Below are 23,906 nucleotides of genomic sequence, written 5' to 3' on the forward strand. Positions count from 1 at the left end.
ACGGAGACACACACAGAGACACGGTGACACACACAGAGACATGGTCACATACATAGAGTCACGGTGACACACACAAAGACACGGAGACACACACAGAGACACGGTGACACACACAGAGACACGGAGACACACAGAGACACGGTTACACACACAGAGACACTGAGGAAACACACAAAGACACGGTGACACACACAGAGACACGGTGACACACACAGAGACACGGTGACACACAGTGACACGGTGACACACAGAGACACGGTGACACACCAGAGACACGGTGACACACACAAAGACTCGGTGACACACAGAGACACGGTGACACGGTGACACACACAGAGACACTGAGGAAGCACACAAAGACACGGTGACACACACAGAGACACGGTGACGCACACAGAGACACGGTGACACACACCGAGACACGGTGACACACACAACGACACGGAGACACACAAAGAGACGCGGTGACACACATAGAGACACGGAGACATACATAGGGACACAGTGACACACACAGAGATACGGTGACACACCAGAGACACGGTGACAAACACAGAGAGACGGTGACACACACAGAGACGCGGTGACACACACAGAGACGCGGAGACACACACAGAGACACGGTGACACACAGAAACACGGTGACACACACAGAGATACAGAGACACGCACAGAGACGCTGTGACACACACAGAGACACGGAGACACACACAGAGACACGGTGACACACAGAGACACGGTGACACACGCAGAGACACGGTAGCACACACAGAGACACGGTGACACACACAGGGACACGTGACATACATAGAGACACGGTGACACACACAAAGACATGGAGACAAACACAGAGACACGGTGACACACACAGAGACACGGAGACTTTCACAGAGACACGGTGACTTACACAGAGACACGGAGCCACACAGAGACACGGTGACACACACAGACACTGAGGAAACACACAAAGACACGGTGACACACACAGAGACACGGTGACACACACAGAGACACGGTGACACACAGAGACACGGCAACACACACAGAGACATGGTGACACACACCGAGACACGGTGACACATACAACGACACGGAGACACACAAAGAGACGCGGTGACACACATAGAGACACGGAGACATACATAGGGACACAGTGACACACACAGAGATACGGTGACACACCAGAGACACGGTGACAAACACAGAGAGACGGTGACACACACAGAGACGCGGTGACACACACAGAGACGCGGAGACACACACAGAGACACGGTGACACACAGAAACACGGTGACACACACAGAGATACAGAGACACGCACAGAGACGCTGTGACACACACAGAGACACGGAGACACACACAGAGACACGGTGACACACAGAGACACGGTGACACACGCAGAGACACGGTAGCACACACAGAGACACGGTGACACACACAGGGACACGTGACATACATAGAGACACGGTGACACACACAAAGACATGGAGACAAACACAGAGACACGGTGACACACACAGAGACACGGAGACTTTCACAGAGACACGGTGACTTACACAGAGACACGGAGCCACACAGAGACACGGTGACACACACAGACACTGAGGAAACACACAAAGACACGGTGACACACACAGAGACACGGTGACACACACAGAGACACGGTGACACACAGAGACACGGCAACACACACAGAGACATGGTGACACACACAGAGTCACGGTGACACACACAGAGACACGGTGACACACACAAAGACGGAGACACACAGAGACACGGTGACACACAGAGACTCGGTGACACACACAGAGACACACACAGAGACATGGTGACACACACAAAGACACGGAGACAAACACGGAGACACGGTGACACACAGAGGCACGGAGACACACACAGAGACACGGTGACACACACAGAGACATGGTGACATACATAGAGTCACGGTGACACACACAAAGACACGGAGACACACACACAGACACGGTGACACACACAGAGACACGGAGACACACAGAGACACGGTTACACACACAGAGACACTGAGGAAACACACAAAGACACGGTGACACACACAGAGACACGGTGACACACACAGAGACACGGTGACACACAGTGACACGGTGACACACAGGGACACGGTGACACACCAGAGACACGGTGACACACACAAAGACTCGGTGACACACAGAGACACGGTGACACAGTGACACACACAGAGACACTGAGGAAGCACACAAAGACACGGTGACACACACAGAGACACGGTGACACACACAGAGATACGGTGACACACCAGAGACACGGTGACAAACACAGAGAGACGGTGACACACACAGAGACGCGGTGACACACACAGAGACGCGGAGACACACACAGAGACACGGTGACACACAGAAACACGGTGACACACATAGAGATACAGAGACACGCACAGAGACGCTGTGACACACACAGAGACACGGAGACACACACAGAGACACGGTGACACACAGAGACACGGTGACACACGCAGAGACACGGTGACACACACAGAGACACGGTGACACACAGAGGGACACGTGACATACATAGAGACACGGTGACACACACAAAGACATGGAGACAAACACAGAGACACGGTGACACACACAGAGACACGGAGACTTTCACTGAGACACGGTGACATACACAGAGACACGGAGCCACACAGAGACACGGTGACACACACAGACACTGAGGAAACACACAAAGACACGGTGACACACACAGAGACACGGTGACACACACAGAGACACGGTGACTCACACAAAGACACGGAGACACACAAAGAGACGCGGTGACACACACACAGACACGGTGACACACACAGAGACACGGTGACACACACAGAGACACGGTGACACACAGTGACACGGTGACACACAGAGACACGGTGACACACCAGAGACACGGTGACACACACAAAGACTCGGTGACACACAGAGACACGGTGACACAGTGGCACACACAGAGACACTGAGGAAGCACACATAGACACGGTGACACACACAGAGACACGGTGACACACACAGAGATACGGTGACACACCAGAGACACGGTGACAAACACAGAGAGACGGTGACACACACAGAGACGCGGTGACACACACAGAGACGCGGAGACACACACAGAGACACGGTGACACACAGAAACACGGTGACACACATAGAGATACAGAGACACGCACAGAGACGCTGTGACACACACAGAGACACGGAGACACACACAGAGACACGGTGACACACAGAGACACGGTGACACACGCAGAGACACGGTGACACACACAGAGACACGGTGACACACAGAGGGACACGTGACATACATAGAGACACGGTGACACACACAAAGACATGGAGACAAACACAGAGACACGGTGACACACACAGAGACACGGAGACTTTCACTGAGACACGGTGACATACACAGAGACACGGAGCCACACAGAGACACGGTGACACACACAGACACTGAGGAAACACACAAAGACACGGTGACACACACAGAGACACGGTGACACACACAGAGACACGGTGACTCACACAAAGACACGGAGACACACAAAGAGACGCGGTGACACACACAGAGACACGGAGACATACACAGAGACACGGTGACACACACAGAGACACGGTGACACACAGAGACACGGTGACACACCAGAGACACGGTGACACACAGAGAGACACGGTGACACAGAGACACGGTGACACACAGAGAGACACGGTGACACACACAGAGACACGGTGACACACACAGAGACACGGCGACACACACCGAGACACGGTGACACACACAGAGACACGGAGACATACACAGAGACACGGTGACAAACACAGAGACACGGTGACACAGAGACACGGTGACACACCAGAGACACGGTGACACACACAGAGACACGGTGACACACACAGCGACACTGCGACATACACAGAGACACGTGACACACAGAGACACGGTGACACACACAGAGACACGGTGACACACACAGAGTCACGGTGACACACACAAAGACACGGTGACACACACAGAGACACGGTGACACACACAAAGACACGGAGACACACACAGAGACACGGTGACACACACAGAGTCACGGTGACACACACAGAGACACGGTGACACACACAGAGACACGGCGACACACACAGAGACACGGTGACACACACAGAGTCACGGTAACACACACAGAGACACGGTGACACACACAAAGACACGGAGACACACGGAGACACGGTGACACACAGAGACTCGGTGACACACACAGACACACACAGAGACACGGTGACACACACAGAGACACGGTGACACACACAAAGACACGGAGACACACACGGAGACACGGTGACACACACAAAGGCACGGAGACATACACAGAGACATGGTGACACACACAGAGACACGGTGACACACACAGAGACACGGCGACACACACAGAGACACGGTGACACACACAGAGACACGGTGACACACACAAAGACACGGAGACACACAGAGACACGTTGACACACAGAGACTCGGTGACACACACAGAGACACACACAGAGACACGGTGACACACACAGAGACACACACAGAGACACGGTGACACACACAAAGACACGGTGACACACAAAGACACGGAGACACACACGGAGACACGGTGACACACACAGAGGCACAGAGACATACACAGAGACACGGTGACACACAGAGACACGGTGACACACAGAGACATGGTGACACACACAGAGATACAGAGACATGGTGACACACACAGAGATACAGAGACACGGTGACACACACAGAGACACGGTGACACACCAGAGACACGGTGACACACACAGAGATACGGTGACACACCAGAGACACGGTGACAAACACAGAGAGACGGTGACACACACAGAGACGCGGTGACACACACAGAGACGCGGAGACACACACAGAGACACGGTGACACACAGAAACACGGTGACACACATAGAGATACAGAGACACGCACAGAGACGCTGTGACACACACAGAGACACGGAGACACACACAGAGACACGGTGACACACAGAGACACGGTGACACACGCAGAGACACGGTGACACACACAGAGACACGGTGACACACAGAGGGACACGTGACATACATAGAGACACGGTGACACACACAAAGACATGGAGACAAACACAGAGACACGGTGACACACACAGAGACACGGAGACTTTCACTGAGACACGGTGACATACACAGAGACACGGAGCCACACAGAGACACGGTGACACACACAGACACTGAGGAAACACACAAAGACACGGTGACACACACAGAGACACGGTGACACACACAGAGACACGGTGACACACACAAAGACACGGAGACACACAAAGAGACGCGGTGACACACACAGAGACACGGAGACATACACAGAGACACGGTGACACACACAGAGACACGGTGACACACAGAGACACGGTGACACACCAGAGACACGGTGACACACAGAGAGACACGGTGACACAGAGACACGGTGACACACAGAGAGACACGGTGACACACACAGAGACACAGTGACACACACAGAGACACGGCGACACACACCGAGACACGGTGACACACACAGAGACACGGAGACATACACAGAGACACGGTGACAAACACAGAGACACGGTGACACAGAGACACGGTGACACACCAGAGACACGGTGACACACACAGAGACACGGTGACACACACAGCGACACTGCGACACACACAGAGACACGTGACACACAGAGACACGGTGACACACACAGAGACACGGTGACACACACAGAGTCACGGTGACACACACAAAGACACGGTGACACACACAGAGACACGGTGACACACACAGAGACACGGTGACTCACACAAAGACACGGAGACACACAAAGAGACGCGGCGACACACACACAGACACGGTGACACACACAGAGACACGGTGACACACACAGAGACACGGTGACACACAGTGACACGGTGACACACAGAGACACGGTGACACACCAGAGACACGGTGACACACACAAAGACTCGGTGACACACAGAGACACGGTGACACAGTGGCACACACAGAGACACTGAGGAAGCACACATAGACACGGTGACACACACAGAGACACGGTGACACACACAGAGATACGGTGACACACCAGAGACACGGTGACAAACACAGAGAGACGGTGACACACACAGAGACGCGGTGACACACACAGAGACGCGGAGACACACACAGAGACACGGTGACACACAGAAACACGGTGACACACATAGAGATACAGAGACACGCACAGAGACGCTGTGACACACACAGAGACACGGAGACACACACAGAGACACGGTGACACACACAGAGACACGGTGACACACAGTGACACGGTGACACACAGAGACACGGTGACACACCAGAGACACGGTGACACACACAAAGACTCGGTGACACACAGAGACACGGTGACACAGTGGCACACACAGAGACACTGAGGAAGCACACATAGACACGGTGACACACACAGAGACACGGTGACACACACAGAGATACGGTGACACACCAGAGACACGGTGACAAACACAGAGAGACGGTGACACACACAGAGACGCGGTGACACACACAGAGACGCGGAGACACACACACAGACACGGTGACACACAGAAACACGGTGACACACATAGAGATACAGAGACACGCACAGAGACGCTGTGACACACACAGAGACACGGAGACACACACAGAGACACGGTGACACACAGAGACACGGTGACACACGCAGAGACACGGTGACACACACAGAGACACGGTGACACACAGAGGGACACGTGACATACATAGAGACACGGTGACACACACAAAGACATGGAGACAAACACAGAGACACGGTGACACACACAGAGACACGGAGACTTTCACTGAGACACGGTGACATACACAGAGACACGGAGCCACACAGAGACACGGTGACACACACAGACACTGAGGAAACACACAAAGACACGGTGACACACACAGAGACACGGTGACACACACAGAGACACGGTGACTCACACAAAGACACGGAGACACACAAAGAGACGCGGTGACACACACAGAGACACGGAGACATACACAGAGACACGGTGACACACACAGAGACACGGTGACACACAGAGACACGGTGACACACCAGAGACACGGTGACACACAGAGAGACACGGTGACACAGAGACACGGTGACACACAGAGAGACACGGTGACACACACAGAGACACGGTGACACACACAGAGACACGGCGACACACACCGAGACACGGTGACACACACAGAGACACGGAGACATACACAGAGACACGGTGACAAACACAGAGACACGGTGACACAGAGACACGGTGACACACCAGAGACACGGTGACACACACAGAGACACGGTGACACACACAGCGACACTGCGACACACACAGAGACACGTGACACACAGAGACACGGTGACACACACAGAGACACGGTGACACACACAGAGTCACGGTGACACACACAAAGACACGGTGACACACACAGAGACACGGTGACACACACAAAGACACGGAGACACACACAGAGACACGGTGACACACACAGAGTCACGGTGACACACACAGAGACACGGTGACACACACAGAGACACGGCGACACACACAGAGACACGGTGACACACACAGAGTCACGGTAACACACACAGAGACACGGTGACACACACAAAGACACGGAGACACACGGAGACACGGTGACACACAGAGACTCGGTGACACACACAGACACACACAGAGACACGGTGACACACACAGAGACACGGTGACACACACAAAGACACGGAGACACACACGGAGACACGGTGACACACACAAAGGCACGGAGACATACACAGAGACATGGTGACACACACAGAGACACGGTGACACACACAGAGACACGGCGACACACACAGAGACACGGTGACACACACAGAGACACGGTGACACACACAAAGACACGGAGACACACAGAGACACGTTGACACACAGAGACTCGGTGACACACACAGAGACACACACAGAGACACGGTGACACACACAAAGACACGGTGACACACAAAGACACGGAGACACACACGGAGACACGGTGACACACACAGAGGCACAGAGACATACACAGAGACACGGTGACACACAGAGACACGGTGACACACAGAGACATGGTGACACACACAGAGATACAGAGACATGGTGACACACACAGAGATACAGAGACACGGTGACACACACAGAGACACGGTGACACACCAGAGACACGGTGACACACACAGAGATACGGTGACACACCAGAGACACGGTGACAAACACAGAGAGACGGTGACACACACAGAGACGCGGTGACACACACAGAGACGCGGAGACACACACAGAGACACGGTGACACACAGAAACACGGTGACACACATAGAGATACAGAGACACGCACAGAGACGCTGTGACACACACAGAGACACGGAGACACACACAGAGACACGGTGACACACAGAGACACGGTGACACACGCAGAGACACGGTGACACACACAGAGACACGGTGACACACAGAGGGACACGTGACATACATAGAGACACGGTGACACACACAAAGACATGGAGACAAACACAGAGACACGGTGACACACACAGAGACACGGAGACTTTCACTGAGACACGGTGACATACACAGAGACACGGAGCCACACAGAGACACGGTGACACACACAGACACTGAGGAAACACACAAAGACACGGTGACACACACAGAGACACGGTGACACACACAGAGACACGGTGACACACACAAAGACACGGAGACACACAAAGAGACGCGGTGACACACACAGAGACACGGAGACATACACAGAGACACGGTGACACACACAGAGACACGGTGACACACAGAGACACGGTGACACACCAGAGACACGGTGACACACAGAGAGACACGGTGACACAGAGACACGGTGACACACAGAGAGACACGGTGACACACACAGAGACACGGTGACACACACAGAGACACGGCGACACACACCGAGACACGGTGACACACACAGAGACACGGAGACATACACAGAGACACGGTGACAAACACAGAGACACGGTGACACAGAGACACGGTGACACACCAGAGACACGGTGACACACACAGAGACACGGTGACACACACAGCGACACTGCGACACACACAGAGACACGTGACACACAGAGACACGGTGACACACACAGAGACACGGTGACACACACAGAGTCACGGTGACACACACAAAGACACGGTGACACACACAGAGACACGGTGACACACACAGAGACACGGTGACTCACACAAAGACACGGAGACACACAAAGAGACGCGGTGACACACACACAGACACGGTGACACACACAGAGACACGGTGACACACACAGAGACACGGTGACACACAGTGACACGGTGACACACAGAGACACGGTGACACACCAGAGACACGGTGACACACACAAAGACTCGGTGACACACAGAGACACGGTGACACAGTGGCACACACAGAGACACTGAGGAAGCACACATAGACACGGTGACACACACAGAGACACGGTGACACACACAGAGATACGGTGACACACCAGAGACACGGTGACAAACACAGAGAGACGGTGACACACACAGAGACGCGGTGACACACACAGAGACGCGGAGACACACACAGAGACACGGTGACACACAGAAACACGGTGACACACATAGAGATACAGAGACACGCACAGAGACGCTGTGACACACACAGAGACACGGAGACACACACAGAGACACGGTGACACACACAGAGACACGGTGACACACAGTGACACGGTGACACACAGAGACACGGTGACACACCAGAGACACGGTGACACACACAAAGACTCGGTGACACACAGAGACACGGTGACACAGTGGCACACACAGAGACACTGAGGAAGCACACATAGACACGGTGACACACACAGAGACACGGTGACACACACAGAGATACGGTGACACACCAGAGACACGGTGACAAACACAGAGAGACGGTGACACACACAGAGACGCGGTGACACACACAGAGACGCGGAGACACACACAGAGACACGGTGACACACAGAAACACGGTGACACACATAGAGATACAGAGACACGCACAGAGACGCTGTGACACACACAGAGACACGGAGACACACACAGAGACACGGTGACACACAGAGACACGGTGACACACGCAGAGACACGGTGACACACACAGAGACACGGTGACACACAGAGGGACACGTGACATACATAGAGACACGGTGACACACACAAAGACATGGAGACAAACACAGAGACACGGTGACACACACAGAGACACGGAGACTTTCACTGAGACACGGTGACATACACAGAGACACGGAGCCACACAGAGACACGGTGACACACACAGACACTGAGGAAACACACAAAGACACGGTGACACACACAGAGACACGGTGACACACACAGAGACACGGTGACTCACACAAAGACACGGAGACACACAAAGAGACGCGGTGACACACACAGAGACACGGAGACATACACAGAGACACGGTGACACACACAGAGACACGGTGACACACAGAGACACGGTGACACACCAGAGACACGGTGACACACAGAGAGACACGGTGACACAGAGACACGGTGACACACAGAGAGACACGGTGACACACACAGAGACACGGTGACACACACAGAGACACGGCGACACACACCGAGACACGGTGACACACACAGAGACACGGAGACATACACAGAGACACGGTGACAAACACAGAGACACGGTGACACAGAGACACGGTGACACACCAGAGACACGGTGACACACACAGAGACACGGTGACACACACAGCGACACTGCGACACACACAGAGACACGTGACACACAGAGACACGGTGACACACACAGAGACACGGTGACACACACAGAGTCACGGTGACACACACAAAGACACGGTGACACACACAGAGACACGGTGACACACACAAAGACACGGAGACACACACAGAGACACGGTGACACACACAGAGTCACGGTGACACACACAGAGACACGGTGACACACACAGAGACACGGCGACACACACAGAGACACGGTGACACACACAGAGTCACGGTAACACACACAGAGACACGGTGACACACACAAAGACACGGAGACACACGGAGACACGGTGACACACAGAGACTCGGTGACACACACAGACACACACAGAGACACGGTGACACACACAGAGACACGGTGACACACACAAAGACACGGAGACACACACGGAGACACGGTGACACACACAAAGGCACGGAGACATACACAGAGACATGGTGACACACACAGAGACACGGTGACACACACAGAGACACGGCGACACACACAGAGACACGGTGACACACACAGAGACACGGTGACACACACAAAGACACGGAGACACACAGAGACACGTTGACACACAGAGACTCGGTGACACACACAGAGACACACACAGAGACACGGTGACACACACAAAGACACGGTGACACACAAAGACACGGAGACACACACGGAGACACGGTGACACACACAGAGGCACAGAGACATACACAGAGACACGGTGACACACAGAGACACGGTGACACACAGAGACATGGTGACACACACAGAGATACAGAGACATGGTGACACACACAGAGATACAGAGACACGGTGACACACACAGAGACACGGTGACACACCAGAGACACGGTGACACACACAGAGATACGGTGACACACCAGAGACACGGTGACAAACACAGAGAGACGGTGACACACACAGAGACGCGGTGACACACACAGAGACGCGGAGACACACACAGAGACACGGTGACACACAGAAACACGGTGACACACATAGAGATACAGAGACACGCACAGAGACGCTGTGACACACACAGAGACACGGAGACACACACAGAGACACGGTGACACACAGAGACACGGTGACACACGCAGAGACACGGTGACACACACAGAGACACGGTGACACACAGAGGGACACGTGACATACATAGAGACACGGTGACACACACAAAGACATGGAGACAAACACAGAGACACGGTGACACACACAGAGACACGGAGACTTTCACTGAGACACGGTGACATACACAGAGACACGGAGCCACACAGAGACACGGTGACACACACAGACACTGAGGAAACACACAAAGACACGGTGACACACACAGAGACACGGTGACACACACAGAGACACGGTGACACACACAAAGACACGGAGACACACAAAGAGACGCGGTGACACACACAGAGACACGGAGACATACACAGAGACACGGTGACACACACAGAGACACGGTGACACACAGAGACACGGTGACACACCAGAGACACGGTGACACACAGAGAGACACGGTGACACAGAGACACGGTGACACACAGAGAGACACGGTGACACACACAGAGACACGGTGACACACACAGAGACACGGCGACACACACCGAGACACGGTGACACACACAGAGACACGGAGACATACACAGAGACACGGTGACAAACACAGAGACACGGTGACACAGAGACACGGTGACACACCAGAGACACGGTGACACACACAGAGACACGGTGACACACACAGCGACACTGCGACACACACAGAGACACGTGACACACAGAGACACGGTGACACACACAGAGACACGGTGACACACACAGAGTCACGGTGACACACACAAAGACACGGTGACACACACAGAGACACGGTGACACACACAAAGACACGGAGACACACACAGAGACACGGTGACACACACAGAGACACGGTGACACACACAGAGACACGGCGACACACACAGAGACACGGTGACACACACAGAGTCACGGTAACACACACAGAGACACGGTGACACACACAAAGACACGGAGACACACGGAGACACGGTGACACACAGAGACTCGGTGACACACACAGACACACACAGAGACACGGTGACACACACAGAGACACGGTGACACACACAAAGACACGGAGACACACACGGAGACACGGTGACACACACAAAGGCACGGAGACATACACAGAGACATGGTGACACACACAGAGACACGGTGACACACACAGAGACACGGCGACACACACAGAGACACGGTGACACACAGAGTCACGGTGACACACACAGAGACACGGTGACACACACAAAGACACGGAGACACACAGAGACACGTTGACACACAGAGACTCGGTGACACACACAGAGACACACACAGAGACACGGTGACACACACAAAGACACGGTGACACACAAAGACACGGAGACACACACGGAGACACGGTGACACACACAGAGGCACAGAGACATACACAGAGACACGGTGACACACAGAGACACGGTGACACACAGAGACATGGTGACACACACAGAGATACAGAGACATGGTGACACACACAGAGATACAGAGACACGGTGACACACACAGAGACACGGTGACACACACAAAGACACGGAGACACACACAGAGACGCTGTGACACACAGAGACACGGCGACACACACAGAGACACGGTGACACACAGAGACACGGTGACACACGCAGAGACACGGTGACACACACAGAGACACGGTGATACACACAAAGACACGGAGACACACAGAGACACGGTGACACACACAGAGACACGGAGTCGTACACAGAGACACGGACACGTACACAGAGACACGGTGACATACACAGAGACACGGAGACACACAGAGACACGGTTACACACACAGAGACACTGAGGAAACACACAAAGACACGGTGACACACACAGAGACACGGTGACACACACCGAGACACGGTGACACACAAAGACACGGAGACACACACAGACCCGGTGACACACACAGAGACGGAGATATACACAGAGACACGTTGACACACACAGTGACACGGTGACACACAGAGACACGGTGACACACCAGAGACACGGTGACACACACAGAGACTCGGTGACACACACAGAGACATGGAGACACACAGAGACGTGGTGACACACACAGAGACACGGAGACACACAGAGACATGGTGACACACACAGAGACACTGAGGAAACACAAAGACACGGTGACATACACAGACACAGTGGCAAACAGACACGATGAAACACACAGAGACATGGAGACACAGAGACACTGAGACACACAGACGGTGACACACACAGAGACACAGAGACACGGAGACACACAGAGACACTGAGACACACACAGAGATACGGTGACAGAGATACGGAGACACACACAGACACAGAGACATACAGAGACACGGAGACACACAGAGACACTGAGACTCACACTGAGACATAGAGACACAGACACTCACACAGAGACACAGACACGGAGACATATATCTGCTTGTGTGTCTGTCGGTGTGTCTCCGTTTCTAAGTTTTGTCCCTCTTTCAAATTTAGTTCTACCTGATTACGATTGCTTGTGTTGCAGTCGAAGCTTCGAATTCTATTTTTTTTATTTCTACGTTACTTGACCAAAAGAACCAAAGAGTGATTCCTGCAGTCACGGAAGCTTCAAATCAAGTTTATACTGTATTTAGTCGCGTGGTGTATAATAGTGTAGTAGATAGTGTAGCGTATAGTGTAGCATATATTTTAGTGTATTAAGTATTGTAGTGTAGTGTGGTTTTGTAGTAATTAATTGAAGGTGGAGGGGTTACCAGCCCCTCGCACCCGTCCAGAGCCCCCAGTTGGCCGCTGAGTGGTTACAAACGCCATGGTCAATCTAAATTGGCCCTCACCTCACGGCACTGCCCACCACAGTGTCGGCGTCTGGCACCACGAGGAGGTAGGGGGTTGTTTTTGCTGGACTCAGTCAGTCGACCTGTGGCACCTGGGTTTTCCCCCTGACCTCCTGCCACTTTGATGCCACTTCACGTGGCATCAAAGTGGACATAGCCTGGCACAAGCGTCGTGGTGACGTCACCGCCACTTAGTGGCGAATGGCAATTGTTGTGTGTAGTGTAGGTCAGGTCAGGCCTTGATCCTGCTAAAATAATGACAGATGGTACAACCTGCAACTGATCAACGCTGAGCACCGGGTGGCGGTTAATTATCCCGCCCCCCCCCCCCCCAAGAAATCCCAACAGCTTAGGGCGGATTAGCACTTGCGTTGGGTAGTGGAACCCTGATGGAGGAAATGCCATAAAAGTTGGATGAGCGAATTCAACAAATTATTCAATGGCTTCCACAATCTCAGTGAGAGGGCAGATGAGGTTTTTTGGCCAAGGAAGGCAACCCATCTAGGAGAAGGAACTGAATAAAAACAACTGCAGGAAACCCACCACCAGCCGTCATGGGTTAATTCCATGCCGCTAGATACTGGCGAGCAAGCAGAGAGAGTGGAGGACAATGCGCATGCACCCAGCCACGTATATCAATACATTCGCATGCATCTCCTGCATATATATGGTTTCAATATCTTTCAACCATTCTTCAACGAAAGTCCTGTCGTGAGGGATAAGGAGCGAAGCAGCATGCCTGATGGGCTGGGAGCTGTAGCAACAAATCCACATCCAGGCAGCTTGAGGAGATGGGTCGTGCAGTATCTACAGGACTAATTGATCTGCAGGGCAGCACCCCAAATGACTGGGCAGCTCTATATAGGGAGGCACTGCCTACCCCAATCCAGGGAGGAGCCTAGAAAAAGTGGCTTAAATTTTTTCACACCAAATCGTACCTGATCAGCTAGCCATGGATGGTGGGTATCCAATGCAGCGGTCAAAAGCTACGTATAATCTCCGACAGAAATTTGTAATTAGAGCTTGGAACGTTCGCACCCTAATTTATCGAGAGGTTTACCCTAGACCAAAATGAAAGACTGCACTTATTGCACATCGCTGCTCTCTCTTAGACAAGTTTTTTTTATGGAGGACAGCTCACAAGACCTGGGAGAATACAACTTCTTCTGGTCAGGAAGACCCGAAGGAGAGTAACGTGTTGCAATGGTAGGTTTCGTCATGAAGAATTCCCTTTCCAGAAAGTTGCCCTCACTTTCCAAAGGGATTTCAGATAGACTCTAAGTTACTTCACCTTCCTCGTAAGGCTTATGCTCCAACCCTGAAACTTTGATTTAAAGCTTTCGTGTGAAAACCAGATGGTTTTCACACCTGATGATGATTGCTTGTGTTGCAGTCGAAATGTCGTGATAATTTAATTGTTTTATATTTTTATTATTTTATTGTTTCCCTTCTACGTGACTTTACCGAAAGAACCAAGAATATGAAACCCTGAAACTATAAAGAAAAAAGGCAATCATGAACTTGCCAAAATATTAACCTCCATTCACAGGAATTACAAGATTATCTTGCTAGGCAACTTCAATGCCGGTTTAGGGACCGACAATGACACCTGCCCTTCTATCATCGGAAGGCACGATGTGGGAAAGTCTAATAGCAATGGTCAACTCCTCCTGGCACTGTGCTCAATGCATGGCCTCTCAATATCGAATACTTTCTATCAGCTTCCTCACCATCTCAAGACAAACTGGATGCTCCAGAGATCAAAACATTGCCACTTAATCGATTATATTATTAGTTTATAAAGTGATTTAGAAGACATCTGAATCACGTGAATAATGAGAGGTGTGATTGATGTCACTGACTATTGTATTGTCAGGTCAAAGATACACCTTCATATAAACACTCCAAAGTGTAAGACTGTGCCACTTCTTCCAAAGAAACTCAATTGAAGAGGTCCAACTCTTCTTCCAAAATAATATTTGGCAATCTCTGAGAAACCTATACCTCAAAAGCAAAGACATTAAGCTACGTTGGACTAGTTTCAAGGACACCGTCTAATCAAACATCCTTGGAATTTCAAGTAGAAGACACAAGGACTGATTTTATTAGAATGAGCCACAGAACCAGGAGCTACTGGATGTAAGTTATTCAGCTCATAACACCCTACTTGAAGGCCCTCAATCCATAGGAACAAACTGGCATATTGAACAATATGCTCCACCTTTCAGAAGAAACTAAGAGAAATTGAAAATAAATGGTGGGACAATAAAGCAACTGAAATACAAAATTGCGCAGACGTAAAGCAGTATAAACAATTTTAGCATGCTTTTAAGAAGTGTATGGCCTAGTTACCCGTACAGAAACCCCAGAGTGGGGTACTTCTTATGAGGTGGAGATAATACTTTGAAGGTTTTTTGAACCAGCCTGGTATAATACTCAGATCAAGCACTAGCTAAAGTACCTCAGCATAATATTCTGCATGAACTTGACAGTGATCCCACACTTGATTGGGTCAAACTAGCAATCCGTCAACTCAAATCTGGTAAAGCCCCAGGTCTTGTCTTCAGCCATCCTCAATCCGTGGGCTGACCGCACCATGGGCAATCCTTTTCCACTTACTGTCTTCTGCTGTCCTCAATGTCTGTTACAGCGTGAGCTTCGTCCTTGCTTTGATGTTATCTATCCATGTCATCCTTGGTCTGCCTCTTGTACATGAACCGGTTATTCTGCCTTGCATAATCTACTTTTCCAAACAAGTTACAATTTTCTCATGATATGAACATAGGTTAGCTTTCTTGCTTTTATCACCTCTAACAGTTTTCTTTCAACACCAACTTTCTACAGAATCCATTCATTTGTTTTCTTTTAAATCCACGATACACAATATCCACCTGAGTCCTTTCATTTCAAATGCATTTATTCGTGCTTCATCGTTATTCTTGATTGTCCAACTTTCACAAACATACGTAGCAACTGGCCACACAAGGGCATGCAGAAATCTGATCTTAGTTCAACGGGAATGCTGTGACTCTTCCAAATTTTCTTCAGCGATGACCCAATCGCCTGACCCTTACTCAGTTTAGCGCAAATTTATTTTGAACACATTGCATCTTCAGTGATAACTGATCCAATATATGGAAAGGTGTCCACTTACTCCATCTGGATGCCTTGTATCCAGATGTTGGAGGTTGCTCCATCACTATCATTTTGGTCTTGTCCACATTGATGAGCTTAAACTTGTGACTATCCTGATCTAGGCGCTCTGTCAACACCTGCAGCTCCACCTTAGAACTAGCAAGAAAAATTATGTAATCGGCATACCGAAGATATGTGACTCGTCGCCCTCCGATCTGGATTCCTCAGAAGAAACCATTAAGTGTATCTCTCATCACCGTTTCAGCCAGGTTGTTAAATAAGTGTAATAAGAGAGTACACCGACGGTCGCCGACCGGCTGGATAGGCTCCGCTGCATCAGCCATTAGCCAATCAGGATTGAGTGGGATCATCTGGGCCAAAGTTAAAGGGCAGAGCTCAGGGGTGCTCACGGGGAATCATCGGGAAGGTTCTAGAAGGGGCGTGGCTAGAGGCGGGGCTTGGCTCCGCGTCAGAGGGTTATAAGGGGAAGCAGGAATGGGCTCGTGCCTCCGGAACGCCAGCGGCCACGCGGTGGTCCGGGGGGTTGTCTCCTTGCGTGCCGTCAGCCAGCGGTGCGCAGGAGCGGAAAGCGTGAGTGAACCGTGCACGGGACAACACCGACTTACGCCCCGCAACGAAGAACGTACAGTTATTACTTGGAAAGGAACGTGGAGCTGTCCAGCCATTAAAGAAATAAAGAAGACACAAGTCAAAGAGCGTTGTCGAAGTGATTTATTACAAAAGTATGGAGAAAGTACACAACGCTGTTTGACTCAACTTTCTCACATGGAACCATTCTGACAGTGTCCCCGCCACTTTGACTCTAGCAAGCTCTTTCTGATCAAGTTTTGCCAGTAAGTCATTCAGATGTAGTGGGAATCCCATGTCCATCGTGGTTCACCAGAGGTTATCATGCGAAACCGAGTCAAATGTTTTCTTCAAGTGATAATGTCCTTTTGCCTTGTGCATGAGGATTCTGAGATTGGTGAATTGGTCTCTGGTCCCCCTCCCTTGCCAGAATCCAGCTTGCTCGTCTGCAATATAATCTTCTGTTTTCAAGTGGATCTGTTCCAGGATGATCATAAGAAAAACTTTACCACCATAAGAAACCAGTGATATTGTTTGTAATTTGTACGCTGTTTAGAATCACCATTCTTTGGAAGTGGGATAAACGTAGAGTATAAGCCCTAGGAGTGGACAGGATTCCTGCAGACATACTTAAAACTGGTGGAGAGAGTTCTGGAAAGATGGAGTCAGACCACATAACCTTAAGGATGCAGTCAGGAAAATAGGAAAATAGGACTGATTGTAACAATTACAGAGGCATTTCCCTTCTGTCAATTCCGGATAAATGTTTAGCGAAGCTCATTCTTAACAGAATCAATAAAACCAATACGAATAAAATTATCCTAGAAAGCCAAGGTGGTTTTAGGGAAGGTCGAGGCACAACAAACATGATTTTTGCACTCGGACAACTACAAGAGAAGCACATTGAACATCACAAACCACTGTAAATGACCTTCATCCATCTCACCAAAGCCTTTGACACCGTATGGAGAAAATGACTATGCAAGCTACTAAAAAAGTTTAGGTGTCCACCCAAGATTCATGAAATAAACAGTTCCATGATGGCATGCTAGGAAGGTTTAGCACTCCCTCAGGCATATCAGATGCATTTAACATTTCAAATGGAGTGAAGCAAGGCTGTGTTCTAGCTTGTTATTTGCTGTGATGGTTGATGAGGCATGGTGCGTTTCATATCTTGTCACGGTTACGCGCAAAGACTATCATCAGGGAGGTCATAGTATGTGAACTTCAGTATGCAGATGACTGTGTCTTGATTGATCACACTGAAGTGGGCCAACAACTGCTAGTCAGCTCTGTTTACAATTCAGCCAAAGAAGTTGGTCTCACTGTGAGCCTCAAGAAAACTGAGGTAATGCATCAATCGGCTCCTGGGAGCAGTGTAATTGGAGCAAGGATCCACATTGACCAACACCAACTTAACTCAATCAGCAAGTTCACATATCTGGGAAGTACAGTGACAAGTGTTAGTAGTCTGGAGTAAGACATTTGAAATGGAATAAGCAGAGTGTCATCCGCTTTCTGTCACCTTCGAGAGCATCTATGGAACAAACCATGTATCACTTTATAAGGACAAAATGCAGTGTTTATATGGCAGTCGTAGTAAGTGCTCTCCTTCATAGCTTTGAAACTTGGACTCCTTACCATCGCTACTCACAACAACTCAACAACCTCCAGCAAAGACATCTGAGAAGTCTGATGAGGATCAAATGGCAGGATACAATAACTAATACTTAAGTCTTGATTTGAAGCTTTCGTGACTGCAGGAATTACTCTTTGGTTCTTTTGGTAAAGTCACGTAGAAATAAATTAAATAATAGAATACGAAGTTTCGATTGCAACACAAACAACCATCATCAGGTACAAATGAGTGAGAAAACAAACATAGTAAACTTGGAAATATAATGCAATACAACACAGAGAGTCAGCCAACAAAACAGTCAACACCCCACTTGGTTGATTACGTTCTTTCTTATTCAATGTGACTTTACCGAAAGAGCTAAGAATATGAATTACTGCAGTCACGAAAGCTTTAAATAAAAATTTTTACGTGCTCTCTCTCAAATTTAGCAATCTTTGGCCGACTCTCTGTGTTGTATTGCATTATATTTCCAAGTTTACTATGTTTGTTTTCTCATTCATTTGTACCTGGTGATGGCTGCTTGTGTTGCAATCGAAACGTCGTATTCTATTATTATTTGATTTAATTTATTTCTACGTGACTTTACCGAAAGAACCAAAGAGTAATACTGAAGTCCTTGCTAGTGATGGAATGACTGTGTGTTACCATTGCCCAACTTTGCTGGGCTGGACACATACTCATAATGGGAAAAAATAGACTCCCAAAAAATGTCTCTTGTCAATTGCATCAGGGAAACAGAAGTAGAGGAGGTCAACGCTTATCCTTTAAGGATGTACTTCACACAAATTTGAGAAGATGTAGGATTTCTGTAGATGCATGGGAAAATGTCGCCAAGATGCAAGAGAGGGCATCGTCCTTGGGAACAGACCACAAAAATAAGTGTATAGTAGTGTAGTATATAGTTGTGTAGTGTATCGTAGTGTATAGTAGTGCAGTGTATAGTAGTGCAGTGTAGAGTAGTGCATTGTATTATAGTTTAGTGTATAGTAGTGTAGGATTTCGTGCAGTGTATGGTCTAATATATAGTAGTATATAGCGTAGTATATATTGTAGTGTATAGAGTAGAGTGTATAGTGGAGTGTATAGTGTAGTGTATAGTAGCGTTGTGTAAAGTAGTGTAGTGTATAGTGTAGTGTATTGTAGTTTTGTTTGTATTATGTTGAACTTCTATGGCACTGTATGTAGCCAACCATGCAAATCAGGTGCAGGGGAATGACAACAAACTAAACACAGCAACAGCAGGCAGTGTGTGTGTGTGTCAGTCACATTCTGACCGGAATGTGACACAGAACCACTGTATCGAATTTTACCTCCATGTCTCACTGTCTCCCCATATCCCCGTGTCCCCTTGTCTCTCTGTCTCCGTGTCTCCATGTTCTTGTATATCCGTGTCCCCGTGTCCTGGTGTCTCCGTGTCTCTGTGTGTTCGTGTCCGTTTCCCCGTGTCTCCGTGTCCCCGTGTGTCCAGGAGACAACCCATGAAGACATGATATCTGTAGAAGATGGAATTTGGAGTGATCGCGTGAAGGTGGGGTTCACGATGGCCATGTCACTGGGGTTAACAATGGCCAAGTCACTGGGTTCACGATGGCCGTGTCGGTGGGGTTCACATTGGGCGTGTCGGTGGGGTTCACATTGGGCGTGTCACTGGTTTCACAATGGCCGTGTCGGTGTGGGTTAACAATGGCCAAGTCACTGGGTTCACAATGGCCGTGTCGGTGGGGTTCACAATGACCGTGTCGGTGGGGTACACAATGGCCATGTCGCTGGGTTCACAATGGCCGTGTCGGTGGGGTTCACAATGGCCGTGTCTCTTGGTTCACAATGGCCGTGTCTCTTGGTTCACAATGGCCGTATCTCTTGGTTCACAATGACCATGTCTCTTTCTCAGGCTGGTTTCCATGATGACCTGGCTACCCACAATGCAACACGTCTCTACCCGCGCCTCCTGCGATGTGAGTGGTTGCCGTGGTTATGCTGTGTGTGTGTGGTTGCTATTTTGACGCTGTGTATGTGTGGTTGCTATGGTGACGATGTGTATGTGCTTGCTTTGGTGAAACTGTGTGTGTGGTTGCCTTGGTAACGCTGTGTGTGTGTGTGTGTTTCAGCGAGCCGACTGTCCGAGTGCGACGCGTGGGACGGCAAGCTCCGAGTGTCAACACACGACTGGAAAAAGGTGACGCACACAGCACAGACAGAGCTCCCCCAGGTGCTGTGAGGAGCAAGTAGCACACACACCCACCCACTCACCCATCCACTCACTCACCCCCATGCCCCCCATGTCCCGCAGGATGTCCGAGTGGGACCGGACTACCAGGCCAAGGTCTCAGCGCTGCTGATGCCGTTGCCGTCCGCAGACAGCGAACGCTGTCTCAGCGCCATCCCAGCAGGAGCGGACCTCTGTTGGGAGCCATCTCGTCTATCTGAGAGACAAGTGGAGGACTTCCTACTGAAGGCGTCTGGCCTGTCTGAGACGGCGTCTCCCCGCAGACAGATCCGGGACAATGAGAGTGTGAGACAAACACGCTCACTCGCTCACCCGTGCGCTCGCTCAATCGCTCACCCAGTTGCTCACTCAACTCACCCACATACTTGTCCACTCACTCATTCACCCACTCACTCACCCACTTGCTCACGCATCCACTCACCCATTCACACATCCACTCACCAACCCACGAATACTCTGGTTCTTTCGGTAAAGTCACGTAGAAAATAAAATCAAATAATAATAGAATACGACGTTTCGGTTGAAACACTAGCAACCATCATCGGGTAAGAATTAATGATAAAACACAGACACGGAAAAAACACAGGCAGACACACATGCATAGAGAGAGACACACAAAAACACCCTGGGCGTGATACACACCAAGGAAACACAGATACGGAAACAATATAGGCAGACAACATGCAGAGAGAGACATACACAAAGATAAAACACAGACACGCCAACAACATAGGCAGACACATGCAGAGAGAGACACACAGAGCCACCTACCAAGACAAACAGAAGTTCAACGACTCTGTGCCGAGGCTTTAAATAGAGAGAGGGGGGGAGGGGCCGGGGCAGAGAGAGGACTGCAGAGGACAAACGAGTGGAGCAGTGTGGAATTACGGACACAGTGGCCGGAGGAGAGACGATGGTTTAGAGCAAGAAAATTTAAAGTTTGAGAAAACAAATTTAGTAAAATTAAGAAGTGTAATGCAATGCAATACAGAGGGTCGGTTAACACACAGTTAACGCATAGCCTGGTTGATTAACGTTCTTCCAAAGATTGCTAAATTAGAAGTTACTTCTCTCTCTAAATGTATCCTTGCTTGTCTGTTCATCTGGGCCAAAATTCATGGGCGGAGCTCAAGGGTGCTCGTGGCAACTATCAGGAAGGTTCTAGAGGGGGCGTGGCTAGAGGCGGGGCCTGGCTCTGCGTGAGAGGGATATAAGGGGAAGCAGGAAGAGGCTCGGGGTCAGAGGGGGAAGCCTGGAAGCGGGACTGCGTCTCGTCCTCTCGGCACGCCAGCGGCCACGTGGCGGCTCGAGGGTCGACTCCTTGCGCGCCACCAGCCAGCGGTGCGCAGGAACGGAGAGAGTGAGAGAGCCATGCGTGGGAGGGAGTCAACACGCGCCCGCGCAGAAGAGAAAGAGAGCAGTGACCACCCGGGAAGGAGCGTGGAGCTGTACAGCCAACATAGAAATAAAGAAAGAAAGACGCAAGTCAACGTTCGTCGTCGAAGTGTTTTATTACACATTCACCCACTCACA

At 50.4% G+C, this 23,906-nt stretch overlaps 1 protein-coding gene across 3 annotated transcripts in view; it reads left to right on the forward strand.

Moving 5' to 3' along the window:
- Window positions 1-23,906, forward strand: part of LOC142907782 (mesoderm induction early response protein 2-like) — a 93,020-nt gene that overhangs the window by 56,584 nt on the left and 12,530 nt on the right. For all 3 annotated transcript variants that reach the window (XM_076057576.1, XM_076057575.1, XM_076057577.1), the window contains 4 exons: window positions 21,615-21,674; window positions 22,038-22,101; window positions 22,255-22,322; window positions 22,437-22,658. In XM_076057576.1, coding sequence (XP_075913691.1) covers window positions 21,615-21,674; window positions 22,038-22,101; window positions 22,255-22,322; window positions 22,437-22,658 — 414 coding nt within the window. The remainder of the gene's footprint in view (window positions 1-21,614; window positions 21,675-22,037; window positions 22,102-22,254; window positions 22,323-22,436; window positions 22,659-23,906) is intronic.

The sequence above is a fragment of the Petromyzon marinus genome, chromosome 83 (genome assembly GCF_048934315.1).
Source record: "Petromyzon marinus isolate PM22_M1 ecotype Great Lakes invasive population chromosome 83, UKy_Petmar_22M1.pri1.0, whole genome shotgun sequence".
NCBI lineage: Eukaryota > Metazoa > Chordata > Hyperoartia > Petromyzontiformes > Petromyzontidae > Petromyzon > Petromyzon marinus.